The sequence below is a fragment of the Sebastes fasciatus genome, chromosome 17, assembly GCF_043250625.1.
Source record: "Sebastes fasciatus isolate fSebFas1 chromosome 17, fSebFas1.pri, whole genome shotgun sequence".
Taxonomy (NCBI): domain Eukaryota; kingdom Metazoa; phylum Chordata; class Actinopteri; order Perciformes; family Sebastidae; genus Sebastes; species Sebastes fasciatus.
The window spans coordinates 21249551-21269016 of NC_133811.1; the positions used below are offsets into that span (position 1 = coordinate 21249551).

The 19466-nt window shown below is 38.2% G+C and overlaps 3 protein-coding genes across 4 annotated transcripts; all 3 read right to left on the reverse strand.

Annotated features, from left to right (window-relative positions):
- Positions 1 to 1644: 1644 nt before the first annotated feature.
- On the reverse strand, positions 1645 to 6247 carry LOC141755014 (zona pellucida sperm-binding protein 4-like). The gene is made up of 12 exons (XM_074614556.1): positions 6040 to 6247; positions 4779 to 5147; positions 4586 to 4695; positions 4291 to 4459; positions 3996 to 4118; positions 3738 to 3910; positions 2754 to 2851; positions 2513 to 2661; positions 2192 to 2369; positions 1975 to 2110; positions 1801 to 1875; positions 1645 to 1721 (listed from the first exon to the last, which is right to left on the reverse strand). The coding sequence occupies exons 1-12, from the start codon at positions 6212 to 6214 to the stop codon at positions 1713 to 1715; spliced, it is 1764 nt and encodes a 587-aa protein (XP_074470657.1). The 5' UTR covers positions 6215 to 6247; the 3' UTR covers positions 1645 to 1712.
- A 1057-nt stretch (positions 6248 to 7304) lies between these two features.
- Positions 7305 to 15304, reverse strand: dus3l (dihydrouridine synthase 3-like (S. cerevisiae)). The gene is made up of 16 exons (XM_074613663.1): positions 15051 to 15304; positions 13815 to 13921; positions 12279 to 12552; positions 11827 to 12178; positions 11312 to 11388; positions 11127 to 11216; positions 10967 to 11008; positions 10088 to 10240; positions 9804 to 9920; positions 9277 to 9342; positions 8964 to 9074; positions 8694 to 8790; positions 8441 to 8516; positions 7921 to 8109; positions 7683 to 7811; positions 7305 to 7580 (listed from the first exon to the last, which is right to left on the reverse strand). The coding sequence occupies exons 2-16, from the start codon at positions 13910 to 13912 to the stop codon at positions 7508 to 7510; spliced, it is 1944 nt and encodes a 647-aa protein (XP_074469764.1). The 5' UTR covers positions 13913 to 13921; positions 15051 to 15304; the 3' UTR covers positions 7305 to 7507.
- A 457-nt stretch (positions 15305 to 15761) lies between these two features.
- mterf1 (mitochondrial transcription termination factor 1) lies at positions 15762 to 17767 on the reverse strand. 2 transcript variants are annotated; one of them, XM_074613844.1, is made up of 2 exons: positions 17616 to 17767; positions 15762 to 17070 (listed from the first exon to the last, which is right to left on the reverse strand). In XM_074613844.1, exon 2 carries the CDS (start codon positions 17019 to 17021, stop codon positions 15861 to 15863), a length of 1161 nt encoding a protein of 386 aa, XP_074469945.1. In that variant the 5' UTR covers positions 17022 to 17070; positions 17616 to 17767; the 3' UTR covers positions 15762 to 15860. The 2 variants fall into 2 exon arrangements, with proteins under 2 accessions (XP_074469945.1, XP_074469944.1); XM_074613843.1 differs by having other exon boundaries at positions 17602 to 17756.
- Between the last annotated feature and the right edge of the window lie 1699 nt (positions 17768 to 19466).

The following is a 19466-nucleotide window of genomic DNA, read 5'->3' on the forward strand; positions in this document are numbered from 1 at the left end:
GTTTACTTCCTGTCAGCTGATGACATTCACATACACTGCAACCAGGAAATAAACTGGGACACATTTAGAATTTTTACGTTTAAAATTGTGTATTCCACCACTGGAAACTAATGATTGTTTTGCTGTTTATTTTTTACTGTTCTAATCAAACCAACTATATTTGTAGCACCAGACAGAAATGCAGCAGGGCAGCCAGAGTCTGACATGTAATCTGACACAAGCTCTCAGACCGTCACAGGTTAGTGCAATTCAAAGTGCATAGCTTTATGGATGATTGATAATCTGATAAAACAGCACAAATGTAAACAAAACTATTTCAGACTAATGCACGAGAAATTCAAATGAAAACCCACAAAAAAAGTCACTTATGCTACAGTAGATGGTGTAAACAATAAGGTGTTGTATATGTTAAACCATAAAGCCATGGATTGTGAGTTGAAAGTTCATGGTGGCACAACAGTAAAAGCCCACGAATACTTTCTGCAGGACAGGTTTCAGTGAGAAATAAGCCCAAAAAGAAGTTGGTGTAATCATTACATCCAACATTGGTAACAAAAACCCTGAAGTTAAACACACCACATCTCATCTTGCATGTCAAAACAGCATTCCATTCGACTTCAGTAACTTCTAACAAACTGGTTTCATTTTGAACTGGCAAACTTTCTGGGTCATTTCAAAACTTCAGGATAATTTTGTACCAAACGGAAACCAAAACAGTCCTGCCCAAAATCTCTCATTTCCTCAGTTGATTTTGGGGATTTCATGGTCTTAGGCACAGCTTTCATTTTTCAGCACATTCATGCATTCCCCAGAAGAAAATTATTTAACATATCCTGTTAGAAGTGCTTTTTATTCTACCGACATTGTATTGCTTTACATTGTTACAGGAGAAGAAACACCATAGATGCATCAGTGAGATATAGAAGGTTTTAGTAGTGTGTTTGAGGTGAGTTTTAGAATACTTCCAATTTTTCATTAAACTCAATTGTTGAATTCTCAGATCGCGAGACATTTCCTATCATACAGCCATCTCTCCAACATTATCCAGTCACTGTCCTGGAGTGATGAGGTCTTCTTTGCACACTATCCTTGTGAATGCCTTCTTCCTCACCACTAACAGAAACTTAAAATACCCCACTATCACTTCCAACTCTTCACATACATCCTCCCAATACCTTGCCATTTTCTGAAATTCGCAACTCCGTCTTCATTACTCCCGTTTGTATGAAAATCTACTTTTTGCTTTGAAGTAATAAACTATTTCCAGTAATACTTTCCATAGCCTGGAGCTGGTGGTCTTATGGTGTACTGGACATCTCAGTTGCCACTAGGTACACTTCACTAAAGCTATTGTTGCCTTCCTCTGTAATATAGTGTAGAAATAGCTCTGCTCATCAAACCTGGGTAAAACAACTCAACTGTTGGGGAAATATTTTTTTTATCTTGAGGTCAATACAAATCTAGAGTCACAAAACAAACTCATTAAGTAATCAGTGTGGTCTACAACATTCATGCTCACTACTGAAGTCAAGTTTGCCTCATGAAAAAGTTGCACATGAATCCAATATTGATCCCACGCAAATACTTTACGCCAGCAGTAATGCACAATCACATCCACAATCTAAAATAAAACAGACTGCAATGTTGTATTATAAAATATTTTATTTAAGTTTCAGTTCAACCATTTTCTTAATGTCTTCAGCTTCAAACCCTTATGGTGCCTGAATGAAAAAAAATAAATAAAAATTGATCAGACATTAAACAGAGTTGGTAACACATTTTCAGGGTTTAGAGACTCACCTTTCCGTCAAAGCACCGTTCTGCACAAGTCTTTTCTGCTGGCCTACAAACTTCTGTCGAGCACATGAAATAGATCTGCAAGAAAGAACGTATTTATACAGTCTTGAGTAACAAGTTGCCTTATTTTCACTTTTACATTAGCAGCACAATGCCTTCCTGAATACTTGGACTCACCTCTTCATCCAGGTACTTGTTTGTCTTTTGATCCATGAACTGGAAGGCCTGGACCATGAAGCGCCTCTGGTGACGATTTTTGGGAAGGTCACTGACTTTAAGGACGGACACTTTCGGATCATGAGGATTGGCACACCTACAGACGCAAGTTACTGTTAGAACAAGGCCATTATTCAACCTCAATACACATGAAGTGGGTTCAGACGGTCATGCTTACCCTTCATAAATAAGCACCAGAGCATTCTTTGCAGAGCGAGGGTAAGCTAGACAGTAGTTGACAAGAATTACTGCATCTGGTTTAGGAGACTTCAGGCGCAGCTCAAGATAAACCGGATTGCCGAGGAGCAGTCGCAAGGGCTGACTGTTAGTGGGCAAGTAGCTGGAATACGTCTGATCTGTTGGGGTTAAAGAAACAAGGATCAAACGCATTGAAATTGACAAATTACCATGTGAGAGCTGCTTATGTACAATTTAACTCCAGCCATGTTTATCAAGACTGTACTTCTTGCATGTGGTTTGGAAAATAATGCATGAATACCTTCAGCAATTCTCAACTGAACACCATATAAGCCGTTGGAGATGATCAAAGATGGCAAGGTAGAACTCGGAGTCTTGACCATGTAGCCAACACTGGCCAATGACTGCTGAGCAGCGCCCGTTTGGCTGTAGCGGCATTCAACCATGAACCTATAAATAATTTTTTTTTTAAAAATCAGAATCAGAATTATAATTAGGCCCTGATAACTTTGGAGTAAAAATGTACTGTAAAACCCACTAACCTGAGGGGATCACATCTTGTAATTATGCCAAACTTAAGATTCAGAGCTTTGATGACAGTCTGCACTTCAGCCAGGTAGATCTTCGTCTCGCCAACCATCTGTCAAGAAAAAGTTAATTAATCAGGCTTCAGGTCTACCAGGTTGTACTGCATCTAAACTGTACTGCCTGAGGCAAAGTAAAAAAATGCCAGCATGAACAATTCATTCTTTAGGAGGCTATGCATGCAGAAGAAACAAGATCACAAGCACGGACTACTTAATCTATGCCCCTGAAAGACGCAAACCTGCAGAAGGCAGAATATCTTTTGGCATCATCTTTCAGCATATTGTAACTAGACTTCTGCACCTCCTCATGGCTCGGTTTTCAGGCATTTAAAAAAACAAACGAGAGCCTTTGGCCAATCACAGGTCATTTCAGAGAGCGTTCCTATTGGCTGTTCATTCAACAGAGGCAGCTGTCAGGGGTCAAATGTTTTCAGAAACATCTTGTAGTGTACTGTTTAGCTGTAAAATGAGTTTGCTCCAGCTTTATCATTTCACAGCTAAACAGTGCACTACAAGATGTTTCTGAAAACATTTGAGGGGAGAAATAGGCATTACAGTAACATAATATTGATTCATGTTTGATCAGCGCTACCTAGTTTGACTGGAGTTCACGAGAGATTGACAGCTGTTCAGAGATGGCAAGGCTTCAGTTCAGCTCTGAAATCTTGCAGATTTACTGCAAGAATACTTGCAAGTTTACTTCTACAGTCTGGATATAATAACTTTTATAAAGATAACTTCTTAAGTTGAATTCTACCTACTGCTGCTTTAAATTCTGCTGTATCTGCCTGCTTAACAAGCAGTAGCAATCGATACCAAGTCAACCATGAGTCTGCCATCAACTTTATCAGGCAATGTATCATATCTTAATGCAGTGGAGTTGTTTTTAAAGTAACAAAGTGCATTGTCAAAAGAGTCAAGCAAAAGGGGACGACTTACATAATTACGAGCTCCACATTCTGTCAGTTTGAACTTAAAGATGGCGACCTTGTCATTGACAATGACTGGTTTACAATTTGGATTCCCAGGAATAACGAGTTTGGTGGGATCCACGGGGATGGATGCAGAGTCGTGGCGAATGGCGAAAACAAAGTGTTGATCTGCAGTGCACTCTATAGAGTGGGAAAAAAAAGGTTTCAATTAGAGAAGTAATAATTGAAGATTTTAATACCACATCTCTCTAAACAGAAGCCTTACCATCCAGCGGGTAGTAACAGGCAGAAGAATCCACACAGCATCCCAACTTCTCACAGTCTGAGGAGGATATTCCTGACTGACCACAAGGCACCCGCTCCCCTGAGGCGACAGCACAATCTGAAACTACAATTACATTTTTAAAATTGTCTGCCAGCCATCAAAACAAAAATCCCTGAAGTCAGAACAAATCAAATAGCCTACACATGTCCTTTCCTCTTATAGCAGTTGTAAAATCCTTGTCCATCCCACAAGTGATGCATTAGATACAGTTGTTTTTAGCTCAATTTGCAATCACCTGCTGGTGGCGCTGGTTTGTTGCACTGTTTTGTTGTGGGTTTGGGTTGGCCACTGGAGCGAGGGAACAGGTCGGGGTCAAACTTTAGACTTTCGTCACAAGATGCGGTGGTAACTTGTGTCTGACCAAAGTCATCGACATACAACAACTGCAGGCTGTAGCCATCAGTCTGTAATCATTTTAAAAATGGTTAAGACATGAACTGAATTCACACAAAAACTACATTGAGTATAACTACATCCATCTTAAGATAAATACACACGAGAGCCAAAGCAATTACTTCTCAGCAACTTACATGTTTCACATTGCAGCCAGTGAAGGGTACAGTCAGGTTGTCCTGGAAAGAGTTCACTTCATAGCCACAATAGTCTGGAGCGTCTATGACAGACAGCACTTCCTTTGAGCCTGGAGAGGAGAAATAAATCCTGGTAAGTTGACATCAGGTGTTCAGCAAGATTTAAAATAGGCAGAGAAGTCCAAATACATACCCAAAACTTTAACGTCACTCAGTGAACCCGTCAGCAGAGTAATCTGGAAGCCAAAGTCTGTACAAACCACATCTAACCCAGAAGAACTAGGACTGGTACTGGTGGTCCAGCTCCTTGGAGGGGCAGGGGCATCTACAAACCCCATGTGAAATCCACCATCAGCATCGCTGTCCCAGGTACTCGGCGGGCCATCTACAAACTCCTGAAATCCACCATCAGCGCCGCTGTCCCAGGTACTTGGAGGGCCATCTACAAACTCCACCTGGAATCCACGGTCAGCAAAAGGGTCGACATTTTCACCGTTTGCGGCACCTTCAACAAGTGCCTCCTCAGCAGCTGCATATTCACCGTCTAAGTCACTGTTGTCGTCTGGAGGAGAGGGAGAGAGAGAGAGGGGTAGTCGTTACCAACGTCACAGATGACTGCAGTCAAAAAGCTTTGATGGGAAATTATGTGGACAGCCCATCTAGAAGTTTTGTCTCAAACCATTGCTTTATGAATATGCAGTTGCTAGTGTGGACTCATTAACAAAGTCTGACTGAAGAGTTTGTGTCCCTGAGCTCAAATAAAATTAAACATTTTAGAAAACATGGTCAAAAGTCTTCTCCATTATAACTAAAGCTTGCCATAACACATTTCTATCTGGAGCTGTGTTGCAAAGGAAATTCTACAAATGTTTTTAGATATTATGGAAATACTCTCATCCATTGTTTTTATCTTATGTTAAATGACTGAATTAGAGTTTATTGCAACTGTTCAACTGCATGCAGTTGGTTAGACAGCCTGACCGGACAGTGATTAAAGAGCCAATACGTTTTAATTATATAGTTTGTTACAAAAAATGTCTATCGGGTAGGTAAAAGCCAGACTTCGTAACATTTATTAATGGTAAATGTTAAAATGTAGTGTGTAACCATAGCACAAGTCATAAAGTCAGCAAATGAGTTACACATCAATATCCTTTAAAGTTTGCCAACATTACTGGTCACACCAGACCAAGTAAGGCTGTATAGCAGCTAAATCTCAAGTGTACATCTTAGTTTAGAAAGGGTGCATTTTGTTGTCTTAATGAGTTAACTTTTAACAGGAAGAAAAGGCATTTTTTCCATCAAAAGTTACATGTAGTGTGGCTTTAAAATCAACTAACATACAGGGCCAGGCTTATTAACCTGGTGGGGCAGCTTCTTGCTACATAAATATTAATGAAAACATTTGCAACAACCTACTGACAGTGAACACACCACCATAGTCATAGTTTTACCTGTGGATGTAAGTATAGATGTAGGGCCTTGTGGTTTAACCCAGTGTCCCATCTCGTACAAATTCTCCAGTTGTGTTGCATCAATCGGCTCCCATCCCCGTACTGGATTCAGCAGCAGAGTCCCAGTCAGCACCACCAACACCAGCACCAGCAGCTCAACCCTAAGCCCAGCCATGGATCCACGTGAAAGCCCCCTGCAGCTGCTGAACACACCGGATAAAGATGCAGACCTCCTGCAACTGCTACTAGTAGGCCTACTGCTCTCAGCTTAATTGGTTGCACCGGGTGGCTGCTAATTGGCACTCAAGTCTCACCTGTGTGAATGAAAACCGCCTATTTGAAAAAAAAGAGAGGGCTTATTTCATGTTTCTAAGAAGATACAGCTCTTTTAAAATTAATTAATTGACCTAAATTTTATTATATCTTGGACATCAATTTTGGGGATTAAAGTGTGGTCGTATAAAATACAAGTTAGACTTAAAATCTATTGGCATACGGTATGTGCAAACACATTTTTAACACTTGTAACATTTGACCAATAAGGAATTACCTGGAATTTATTTGTCACTCATGAATTGTGAATAAAAAAAAATTGTGAATAATAAAAATAATAATAATAATAATAATAAATAATATAAAAAATAAATACAAATAAAAATAATGAAAAAAATTGTGAATAATATATATATGTTTTTTTTTAACTGATTCAAAAAGCTTTATTGACAGCACAGAGCTTCAGTGACAACAGCAAGAGGAAAGTGAGATACATATGTGGTTATTCTGCAGCATGATGCAAACTTTTTTTCTTTGTTATCAAGAAATTATTGTTTTATTAATATTTTTAGAATAATACATTTTAAAAATTTAAATCTAGATTTCAAACTTTTCATTTCCTGGGTCCAAACATGTTTGTTTCTTGTTATGTTTTGTTTTTATAATTAAACAAAACATTACTATAGACATATACAAATATGTCACTACCTACTCCCCAGCTCCAAAAACACTTTGTACAGTTGTTCAAAATAAACTGGTAACTCAGTGTATATCAGATCTCATTAAATTATTCCCATCAACTCAGTCTTAATTGTATATTACAACAAAATGAGTAAATTCTTCTATTTTTTCTTTCCTGTTTCCATTATAGAAACTAAACATCTGCATAAAAACATGAAGATCTTTCACACTGTGTCCATTATAAAGATACTCCATAATGGCTGATAATAATTTAAAATAATTACAAGCAGGATAAAATAAAGACAAATATCTTAGTGTGGCAAAAGACTTTATTGCATATATTTCAAGTACACAAACATGTATTCTGCTACGGCACCACAGGTCAAATAAACAGACTACTCAATAGTCTTTATTATTTAAAACAATAGATTATCTTTCTTTAAATCATTTTCTCTAGAGCCAATAAAAGCAAACAAACAAATCAAAAGGACTGGATGTTCAGACAAAGAGAAAATCATTTGTAGGCGTTGGCTTTATGTTTGGGCAGGAAGTTGAAATTCGTTGGTACGGGTCCGAGTAGCATTTCACTAGAGAGAGGGGGAAAAGTAAGAAATTATAATCAGTAAATACATCAATGTAACAGTTCATCTTGTGTAGCTTGGTTTTGAATGGTGATTCTTGATGCTCACCTAATCCTGACCCAGTCCCCCACATGTTGACTGGCCATCAGTGACTCCAGGTAGTTTCTGCCCAGGTAGTACGGAGGTCTTTCGTTGATCTTCTGAGGCACCCGCTCCAACAGGCCCACTGGAATATATCTGAGAGACACAGATAGTACTGTATTGTGTTTCTGGATCAAATGGCAAGCCGTGAATAATGCTTGTTCACAGTAGAAGAAATACAATATACTGAGGTGCAGCATCTCACCTGCACATGAAGGAGAGCCACTCCAGCATGAAGGTGCGGGTCTTCTCCACGCCTCGGGTGTCGGAGCCCCAGTGCTCCAGGCCGAAGTTGCTGAAATCCCTGAGGACGTCCAGTCGCTCGTTGGACGAGATGTCCCAGTGTCTGCTCTCCTTTATTTCAGTGAAGATCCAGGGCTTAATGAGGGCACCCCTGGAGAGACAAACATGCCAAATCAAGTTCACCACAAAGATAACTGGGCTCAGTAATGCGCAGTAATTCCTCTGGTTGAGATTCTATGTGGGTTTACTACTGTGAAAGTAAGAAAGCACAAGAATTTCACTGATAATGATGGATCATAGCAAGTAACCAGAGGGTCGGCAAAATATCAGACACCCCACATAAAACAACAACAACTGAATCATTACAATCACAAAAAGGCTGTAATGCAGCAAATTGTTTGTGTCAGCCTTAAAGGGGACACACATCATTGCTCATTTTCAGGTTCATACTTATAATTTGCGTTCTACAAGAACAAGTTTACCTTGCGATCATAATACCAGAAACTCCAGTCTCTCTCGCTTTCATGGCATCTTCGTAGGACAGGATGTCTCCGTTACCTGGGACAATAAACACAGCTCGCCTTAGTCCATCTCCAACAATTATTCACTCATCTACATCTTGTGCATTATAAACACAGTTCTTGTCCCCTCAGAGGAGGTTGTTTTTGTAATATTTGGCCTTCATCTGAAATGTATGCAGCTACAATCTTAGACATGTGAAACAAAAACACGTACCAAAAAGTGGGACAGGACTAGCCAGCTTGGAGCAGGTGTTGATATAGTCCCAGTCAGCCAGCTTAGTGTAGCGCTGCTCCCTGGACCGGCCATGCAACTGGAAGAAAACGACAGCTTAAGCGCTGTGTCATCACACTTTGAAACCGACTCACATTTATTTGCGGGTATAAACATGACAAAGGAGGAGGAAAAAATATTATACCTTTTCACACTGCTCAGACCTGTGCCTCGTTTTCATATTTATTTATGCTTCTTTTACACAAAACTTACTGTGACCAGAGAGACACCCCACTTCTTCATCTCTGGGATGAGTTTGTGTGCCATGTTGCTCTTCTCCTGAACACCAGTGCGGATCTTGACTGTTAAAGGGACATCAAGGACCTTCAGGAAGAAAAGAACTGTGTTCTCATTCATTCTTTAAATTTTGCGTAAAACATTTTCCTGGATGGAAAATTAAAAACTAATTTAACACATTCAAACCAATATGTACATATTTAATGATGAGAAACAGTAGTATTTTCTCCTCAAAAACAAAATTCAACAAGACATCACATTCAGATACATTTGGTAAAAAACAACTTACATAGTTCATTCCCTTGATGATCTGTTCAAACTTTCTGGTGCGTGTCATCAAGCCGCAGCCTCCGCCCTGATGAGGGGAAGCAAACAAACACAACCTGTCAGTGAGCGTCATATTGATGTTTAATATTGCTTTATACACTCTATCATAAAACACAAAAATCTGTCTGATTGTAAAGCTCTCACTCATCATGGTGCCATGTTTGTTCACTTTAACTGAATTGTATTTACCTGCATGCTTGTGTTTTTTTGTATATTAAATCTGTCTCAACCACTGTAAGAAAACATGTTTTTTTTTTGTCTGTGACGTCACCCAAGAAGGAATACTTAGAATCTTTGATTTTGGGTTAAAAAGAGGGTGCTGGTTTTAAGCTTTAAGGTGGGTCCAAATTTAACCCCAGGTTTGGAAATACTGATTTAAAGAAATCTCACTATAATTTACACTGCAGGGAGGGAAACATAAAGGATTGAAAAGCCCAGTGGAACTTTCCTTTAATCTGAATGGGCTACTTGGTTTGATAGAGGGTTTACCTTCTTGTAGACGAGGTCAATGGGGCATCCGGAGTTGATGTCCACAAAGTCGACATCGGCGTTGTCGTTGATGAGCTCTGCGCATCTCGTCATGGTGTCGGGGAAGCAGCCCTCAACCTGAAGACACAATTAGGACTTCAGAACTGAGGCCATCTTCACTCTCACACAAGCCGTGTTTATAACAACAACAACAACAACAACAACAACAACAACAACAACAACAACATGTAACTCAACAACTCTGAGCGGTTATGAGGAGTCTCAATAATCTACGATGACATCACCTGTACGCCAAAAATATCTTCACTTTCGTGCCGTTTCAGGAGCGCCCACTCCGACTGCTGCCCCTGCAGCAGGTTTGTGCACATGGCCATCTCCCCACAGGTGATGTCGGCTCCAAAGCGCTTGCACACACGACGGAAAGGCAGATTTCCACACTAAGGAGAGAGGAGGAATCATTTAGTCAGGTCAAAACCTTATTCATGGGCCAGCATTTGATATAACTTGGTATGTTACTGCTTCTTTAGAGTGAAATCTTTTATAAACTGTTGATTCGAATGACAGAAAATCTGATTTGTTGGGCAGCATTTAAAGAGGACCTATTTTGCTTTTGAGCTTTTTCCCTTTCCTTTAGTGTGTTATAGTTTTTTTGTGCATGTAAAAGGTCTGCAAAGTTACAAAGCCCAAAGTCCACGCCAAAGGGAGTTCCTCTCCTCCACAGAAACACTGCTCCTGAAGTGCCTGAAACACCTTGCTTTAAGTCTTGACTTTTTTTCTGTAACGTGGTGATGTCACCAAGTAACACATCTGTATAATACGTGCCTAGCAGCTAGGTTGGCAGGCCCTCAAACAAAGCTAGTTAGAGCGGAGCTGGAGCGGAGTCCAAAGAGTTTGGCTCGGTTGACCAATCACAACGGAGTGGGCCAGCTGACCAATCAGAGCAGACTGGGCTTTCCAGGAGACACAGAGGGTGAACGAGGTGCTGCAGCACAGCTGGTATGAGAAAAATAAAGCGTTTTTTTAACCTTACAGCATGTAAACATGTTCTAGTAGAAACCAAAAATACAAGTATGCACCTGAAAATAAGCATAATAGGTCCTCTTTAACTACATCAATAACACATCAAACCTTAGTAGTACTCAAGTCAGTCTGGTCGTACTTACTGTTGTTAGAGGAGCGAGGTAGAGCTTGTCTTGAAAGTCCACCTTAAACACAGAACAGGGGATTTTATGATATTCGTGTGTTATTTTAAATTAGTCACCAAAGTACTTTAAGAAAGTTATATAATTTTGGCGGAAAGGTGGCTGCCTGAGAGAGATATACCTGTTTCTTCTCACACGGGCGCAACTTGATGACGTCTTCATCAGTGAGTGGGCCAACAGTCTTCACTGGAGGCTGTTTATCTGGGCTGGCCTGTAGTTTGTCACAAAGAAACATGTAAAAATACAAGCAACACACTATATGTATACACCTATATAAGAGATACTGCTCTGAGTAGAAGTTTGTACCTTTGTTTCAGCTTCAGTAGACGTACGCTGCTCCCCTCCTGCTGGATCTGCTGTTACTTTAGCTGCACCAGTATCACCTGAGTGTGTCAAAAGACTGAATTATAAATCAATCAAATCAAATTTTATTTATGTAATCTGTCCGGTGTGTATTCAGTGAATAAGACCAGATTTAAATCTACACCTGTTCAACTCAAATGATAAAGAATGGCATGCATGTTTCCCAACTAAAAGGAGGTGAGCTGATTAAATGAACGCTTCAATAAGTGCCACAGAGACTCACTTAAGACACACTTCCTTGTCACTGCTGATTACTGCACTTCTGTCAGTGTCGGTATAATAATTTCAAACCACTTATAAGACAAGAACGACTGACGGCTTCATGCTCAATAAGGAGCAAAAACACTGGCAGAATATTGATATTCCTGAGGGAAATGTGCACTGCCAATAGATGATGTATAAGTGTGTATTACTCAAGTAAATCTGTCATGTATCCAAAACCTCTTTAGTCGTCTTACCATTGCTCTGCTGTTCTCTTTTATCTTTGTTGTTTGGAAGTGTTTCGAGGTACTCTGCTGACTTGTCGAAGGCCACCGAACGCTTCCTCAGACGGTTCTGGAGGTCTTTACTCAGGCTGTTCTTCACGGCGGTCCTGCCCTCGTTGGCCTTAATCAGCTCTGCGTTCTCCATGGTTTTGAAGTCAGGTGTAGTGTGCGCCTTGGCGAAGCGGCAGGAGAGACCATAAGCACACTTTCCAAATGTGTCGTAGAGGTAGCAGCTCTCCCCGATGTCAGCGGGCTTAGAGGCAAAGTACTCGGACACGCTGTGATGAAAGAGGCATTTGTCTCCGTAGGGGCACTCCCTGTTGTCCTGCATGGGTGGGAAAAGTCATGACAATAGCTATAAGTTGACGTAGGGATTGAAAAGTACTTTGTGTGGTATTTTTGAATGGTTGGTTAAAGATTCACACCTGAATGACTGAGAGACACAGTCGTTTTTCATCATAGGTGCTGGGCTTTTTGTGTGGCCTCGACTTATTCTGTCCCCGGATACGTTTACCGTCTGGTTTACCGCCTTTATTCCTCTCCTCGGAGTCCTCTATTTTGGGCTTTTTTATGTCAGGTTCCTCTACGGTGGCCTCCTTTGCCTCCTCAGCTTTGTCATTATCACTGGCCTTTTCTCCTTTTACGCCCTTCCACTCGGAGTCTACAAACCCATGAAATTTTTCTTTGGTGGTTAGGAATCTGCAAATTCAAGAAGAAGATGAAATGTAATCGACCTGTCAGTTTGAAGATGTAACAACCTGACAATATGTTAAATTTGAGTGGAACGACCACTGTGTCGAATAGTGCAACATCAACGCCCTGCAAATTCATCCATTACAATGTATGTGTACCATTAATTTATATGTAATGTGACGTATTACTTTAGCAAAGGAGTTGCTAAAGCAATTTTTTTACTACTGTACCAATGAGATGTGAGACTGGAGACAGTTAAGGCCGGCATTAATGGTAAATACAGGGGAAAATATTTTGTCACATTTGTTCGCTGCTCTATCACCACATGAATTACTTAAGAGGGCCTTTTGATGTGGACCAGCCAGTCCTCGTAAAACTGGAGCGAGAGCTAAGAAAGTCCATACTTTGTGCAAGAATCAAGTGCATTCACTATAGCTGCTGCTAAGCCTTTTTTGCTGACTGTGTAGTTCTGTTGGCTCCATCGGACAAAAGCTGCCCTAAAGCCCCAAGAGAAAGGAGTCTCTGGGTAAAACAATGGAGACACGATGGAGCACGAGAACAAGAAGCAGACTGGTGCGGTGTCGGCAGCGATACAAGCGTTATAATGGACTGTCATGATGAAATGATGAAGAGGGAGCTGACAGACTAGACATGATGCAGAGAGGGGATTTCTGGCACAACTTCAACTACTTCCAAGATGCACGGAGAAGGGAAAAGTCTGAAGATCCTGAACAGGAAGGATGAACCCTGATGAAGGCCACAAGCCGAACTCTCCAAGCAGACAAGAAGACATGATGCTCAGAGTTTTGGCAGCTTTATGGTTTCAATTCAATACAAACTTTATTTCAGACACACAGGAGGGTCCATAGCAATAAAAGAAAAGAAAAAGAAACAAAAAACATACAAGATAAGACCACAGCAGTTCATCATTCAATTCATATGTAGGCTATCTTGCCAGTGTATTCTGAGCCTGGATGAGTACCGAGTGCAGCTCTTGCTCAGGCTGGTTAAAGCTTCTATGATGCTGTTCTCTGACTCATCCAAACGACAAATACAATCATACATCAAATGTCTTAAAAGTGCCTCACATGTAGGAATACCAGAGGACACAAACAGTTGACTGGCACTCTGCCATCTGGGAACCCATCAGCTGTCTGAATCTAGATTCTTCCACCAAACATGCACTTTTGACAGCACTTTGCACATTCTTGCAGTGGTTTTCACTAGTTTTCTCTCTCATGTATTAAACAGACAGCTAGTTAACTTACTGTGGTTTGAGGGCAGCTTGACCCTTCACAGCTACATCCCTCCTCTTCTCAACAGTTTCCTCCGCCATCACACCTTCACAGGCTTTCTCCACATCCATTTTATTTTCCTGAAACATGTCGATATACATCAGCCGATCACTTTGAATCTAACTTGCTTAACAGAAGAGCTAACAATCATCCCTCCTGGCCCCTAACTACGTTATGTCTTACACACAAAGAAAACCTCTGTAACGTTACTGCATATTGAACTGTAACCCAGCTTTTGGTTACTTCATATGAGTTGACAGTTTTTACGTTTGCTAATCCATTTAACTTCCATATATATATATCTCTATATAGATATATAAATACACATATATATATATGTATATATATATACATATATATACACATATATATATATGTGTATATATATTTATATATATATACACATATATATATAAATATATATATATATACACATATACACATATATATATAAATATATATATATATACACATATATATATATATACACATATATATATATATAAATATATATATATATACACATATATATATAAATATATATAAACATATATATATATACACATATATATATAAATATATATATATATATATATATACACATATATATATAAATATATATATATATATAAATATACATATATATATATAAATATACATATATATATAAATATACATATATAAATATACATATATATATATAAATATATATATATATATAAATATACATATATAAATATACATATATATATATAAATATACATATATAAATATACATATATATATATAAATATATATATATACACACATATATATATATGTATATATATAAATATACATATATATACACATATATATATATATAAATAAATATATACACATATATATATATAAATATACATATATAAATATACATATATATATATATGTGTGTATATATTTATATATATATATATATATATATACACATATATATATATATAAATAAATATATATATGAATATATATATAAACAAATATATATATATATAAATAAATATATGAATATATATATAAATAAATATATATATTAATATATTGATATACATATATATAAATAAATATAAATATCTAAAAATATATAAATATATATATAAATATAAATACATATATATAACATGTGTTGTGTGTCTTATTAAACTGAATTCAGATTAGAGCAGACTTACTTACCGGTTGTTGTTATTAAAGCTGCCAACATAAACAGCTAACGGTGCTGTAGCATGCTCTGCTAACAAGCTAACCGCTAACCTATCGTCTGTTTCCGCTGTCAGCTGTAACCGCTGGTTTACGAGCGAAACGATAATTTATAGCGATTAAAAGTCAAAAGTAGACACTAAACGAGTATAGTAAACTTGGATTATACTTCTGTCTGACAGCAACAACCTGCAGCAGTCCAACGGCATGAGGAAAGGGTGGTGCAACCGTTTTGTGAAGTCCGTGGTGTACTACTGGCCGACTGACATTGGTTCCGAGTATAATTGTTCCGCGTATAATTAGATTAACTTGAATATGCATGACATGTTTCAGTTGTAAAATGACACCAAAACCCATCATCTAGTAGGGCTGTCAATCAAATTAAAATAGTTAATCACGATTCATCGCAAATTAATCCCACATTTTTATCTGTTCAAAATGTACATTAAATGGAGAGTTGTCAAGTAAATTGAATATATTTGTGTTTTTGGATCATTGGTTGGACAAAACAAGAAATTTGAAGACGCACCTCGGGGTATAGGAGATTGTGTTGTTTTTTTCACTATTTAAGAGACCTGATTAATCAAGAAAGATATTTGTCAGATTAATCGATAATGAAATAATTGTTCGCTGTAGCCCTAGCTGATATATTTAAATATTATATTACAAAAAGAGACATCCAAGTAGTCAGAAATCATATTCTAGTTTTAATGAACAAAACATGATTGATGAGAAGCAAGATTCAAGTAAAAGCAGAATCTGACATTATATGACATCATAATACATTCAGTCGTCTGGTGAGGCACTAAGTCTTTCCATCTTTGCATCAAACCGCTTTCGGCTCGAGTCCAGGATGTTGATGCCATTCATCTGGAAGTCGTATCCCACTCTCTGCAGCTCCTTTAGTCGCCCTGTAATGTTCTGTGTGCTGTAGTCTAAAACTTTGGGCTTTTCCACTATCTGCTTCATTGTTATTCCTCCGTTTAGCAGACAGTCCAGTTTAGAGCTCAGCGTGTCCGGCCCAATGTACAGAACCATTGGATAGTTGATTATTAGTTTTTTTATGTCAGTTTTCCGACAGCCTACTGAAACCATCTTCTGCTGGAGACTGTTAAAATTATTTTTCAGATATTCATTGGAGAGGTCGAGTATTTCTGCTCCAGGGCCTTGAAGAAGAGAAAGCAGTTCTGAATCGCTCAACTTAAGAGAAGTTCTCAGGATATCGATGTTTGTCCTGACTCTCTTAGTGCTTCGGATGAGAATGTAAAGGTTTCTGGATATGACGGCTTTGGCAAACTGCTCTGGATTCTTCCCACCGAGCTCGGCACAGATGTCTTCCAGAAACTCCACCATCTGCCTGTTGAGCTCTAAACTGTTGGAGAATGTCCGCGGCGCCGTGGTCAGCAGCCGATGGAGGTCTTTGGTGTTCAGTCCCAGCGAGGTCAGATAAGCTATGTTCTTCTCCAAACTCTCATTATCACTGGACCGGAAGAAGGACTCAGGTGAGCGATCCAGGATGCTCACAATTTCCTCATCAGTATTGAAGATGTTTCTCCACAGCTGCCAGCGCTGTTCCAAGTGTTCAATTGAGCGGGTGATGGCGCGGGGATAACGGGATATGATGCCGGCGATTACTTTGCGGCTGGCACCTTTACCTTGAAGAAACTGAGCGAGACCTTGCTCATTAGTGATAGCCTTACGAAGCACCCCAGGCTGACGCTGACGTGCCTTCTTCACATCAACTCCCAGGAGATTGAGATTATCCAGCAGAGACTCATTCTCTGGGGTCACTGGTGGCTTTGGCTCATTACTTTTTGTAGGAGCACTGCAAAGCGCCCTGGGAAGGCAGGTTGACATCAACTGTACTGGAATGAGCCTAACGCTGCGCTGCAACACCACCGATCGATGGAGGCTGAGGAGAGCCCTCACTCCAGCTACTGCTGCCATGTTTAATGAGGAGGGCTACACTGTGACATCCCTGGTGGTTTTAGTGGACCTAAAAGAAAAATAAACATATAGCTGAATATGAATCTACATAGTCAAAGAAACAATACACAAGTTATCAAAGCTCCCTGGGTCATAAACAGTGCAAACCAGCATAACGTTTGTAACAGCTAACTAATAGGTAATGATGAGGATATATCTTTGACATTATCATTTAACTAGCCATGACCCAATGTTGCAGTTGTGGACCTTTAAAAAGTGTTACCATATATTTAATTTAGGCTTTAGAATTGTTTTTAAAAATAATATTTCTTAATATAAGGAAAACCTGTCTGGTGCTAATTTCATTCCCTGACTACATCTGTCAGATAAATGTGCAAGAAATAAAGAAGCATAAATTGAAAGTAGTCAAGAAGTACAGTACCCCAAAATTGTACCAAAATACAGCACTTGAGTAGATGTAGTTTGTCCCCAAATGACCTGACCAAAGTCTTAACTGATAACGTTACAACTCTCACCACACGTACAATTTATTGTCTCAAGCTATAGTCTTCTTGTAGAAATATAAATAATAAACACTTACCATGTGTTTCTTACCGTTTGGTGTCTCTCGGACAACAACAGTTCATGATGCTGCTGAGGCTTCTTTCACTGTTTTTCACAGCTCTGTGTCAACATCTAACCGGACACGAGTAACTTTGAAAGAACTCTCGCGAGATTCTTCTTCTTCTTCTTGGGTGTTTATTGGCGATTGGCAAACCAGCTTATAGGCGCATTACCGCCACCTACTGGACTGAAGTGTGGAGCAGTGGATTGGCAGAATTTTTAAAAAAAATAAATAAATAATAATAATAATAATAATAATAATAATAACTAAAATAACATAATAATAATAATACTAATAACTAAATTCTCTCCATTATTCCTTTTGCCCTTAAGTAATTAATCAGAAGATTGTGTACTTTCTTAGATGTCTTTCCTAGCAGATTGTAATATTTCCATCATTTACTCCTGATAGCAATTCCCTTCTTTCTTTGTCATATTTATTGCACTCTATAAGAGCATGCTTAACAGTTTCCGGTTTATTACAGAGCGTGCATAGTCCAGTTGGGTGCTTGCCGATTCTATGGAGCATCTAGCGTTTTGGAGTTGAAATGGATTTTCTGCTCACTTTCAACCACTAGATGGAAGCAAAATACTTTCATTTAGGGGTTACACATTTCTACCTGTCATAGAATACACTCATAAGAATATAAAATAACCATAAATGAATGATATAATCAGAAATAATTCGAAATAAGATACTATTTGGATTGATGGGTTACTTTTCACAGTGGTCACAATAATGTTATAGTACTGGGGAAGAGTACAACCCAGTAATGGTTGCAGTAAGCAGGATTTTCGATTTTATTATGATTATTTCCCCCTCATTTTATCAATTCAAATAACTATTTTTTTCTTTTCTTTTTATACTTAATTGTTTCCCTTTTTGACCAGGTTGTTTTCATATATGCAATTTTCAGTTCGTAATTACAATAGTTTATAAACCAATTTTTAAGTAGTTGAGCTTAGAGACGAACACACTAAGTGCACTAGAGAAAAAAACTTCAGCATTCAAAATTGAAATAAAATTAAGAAAAGAAATAATAATAATAATAATAATAATAATAATAATAATAATAATAATAATAAAAATAAAAATAATAAAAATAATAATAATAATAATAAAATAATACATTTTAATTAATTTATAATATATATATATATATATATATATATATATATATACAAATTTATTAATAATAAATAATTGAATCTCCATGATTGATGGCATAAATGTTCAAGGCCTTCTCCACACTGCAAGGATGTTCTGGTGAAGATAGACTACATTCTTTCATTTTTTAATTTAATTTTATAATATTTGCTGGAATCATCCATCAAAAATCGCCATATCATTTGTGTGCACATCTAGAATTTGAACTCCTCGTTAGGTTGTTAAAACTCTAAAATTCACAGAAATACTATAAAGGGCTTGACCTTCTCAATGGAGACGACCCTGAATAATCACATTGCTTCTGTGCACAAATTGTGACTGTAAATAAGTATTCAGTCACTTACATAGCCATCAGAGTGAAATGGCATTTTCAAGTCATTTCATAGCTGTATTATGCTGCTTTGCAAGCTCAATGTTTTCAGTGTCATCATAAAAATACTTATTGGACTGTGAGTTACAGGCATTAATAGTTAATTCATGCCAGACATACAGCTGACGTTCTTGTATGCCCACGAGATACAAGAGAGCGTTTGCCATGTGTTGTGGCTCACAGCTTATAGCACTGAAAACCCCTTACTGACCCACTGCCTCTCTTTACTGATGAGTCCCACCACTCATGCATATTTTAATACAGAAACTGATATCTTCATTATGCAAATGAGCTTTCACCCCGC

Excerpts from the sequence above, each read along its gene's own strand:
- LOC141755014 (XM_074614556.1), bottom strand. The coding sequence starts at position 6,214 with ATGGCTGGGCTTAGGGTTGAGCTGCTGGTGCTGGTGTTGGTGGTGCTG. Across the intron at positions 4,119-4,290 it reads CAAACCAGCGCCACCAGCAG|TTTCAGATTGTGCTGTCGCC; the intron begins GTGATTGCAAAT and ends ATGTAATTGTAG. Across the intron at positions 2,370-2,512 it reads TCAGTTGAGAATTGCTGAAG|ATCAGACGTATTCCAGCTAC; the intron begins GTATTCATGCAT and ends TAACCCCAACAG.
- dus3l (XM_074613663.1), bottom strand. The coding sequence starts at position 13,912 with ATGGATGTGGAGAAAGCCTGTGAAGGTGTGATGGCGGAGGAAACTGTT. Across the intron at positions 12,553-13,814 it reads CAAGCTGCCCTCAAACCACA|ATTCCTAACCACCAAAGAAA; the intron begins GTAAGTTAACTA and ends TTGAATTTGCAG. Across the intron at positions 9,343-9,803 it reads TTGACCTCGTCTACAAGAAG|GGCGGAGGCTGCGGCTTGAT; the intron begins GTAAACCCTCTA and ends TCCCCTCATCAG.
- mterf1 (XM_074613844.1), bottom strand. The coding sequence starts at position 17,021 with ATGGCAGCAGTAGCTGGAGTGAGGGCTCTCCTCAGCCTCCATCGATCG.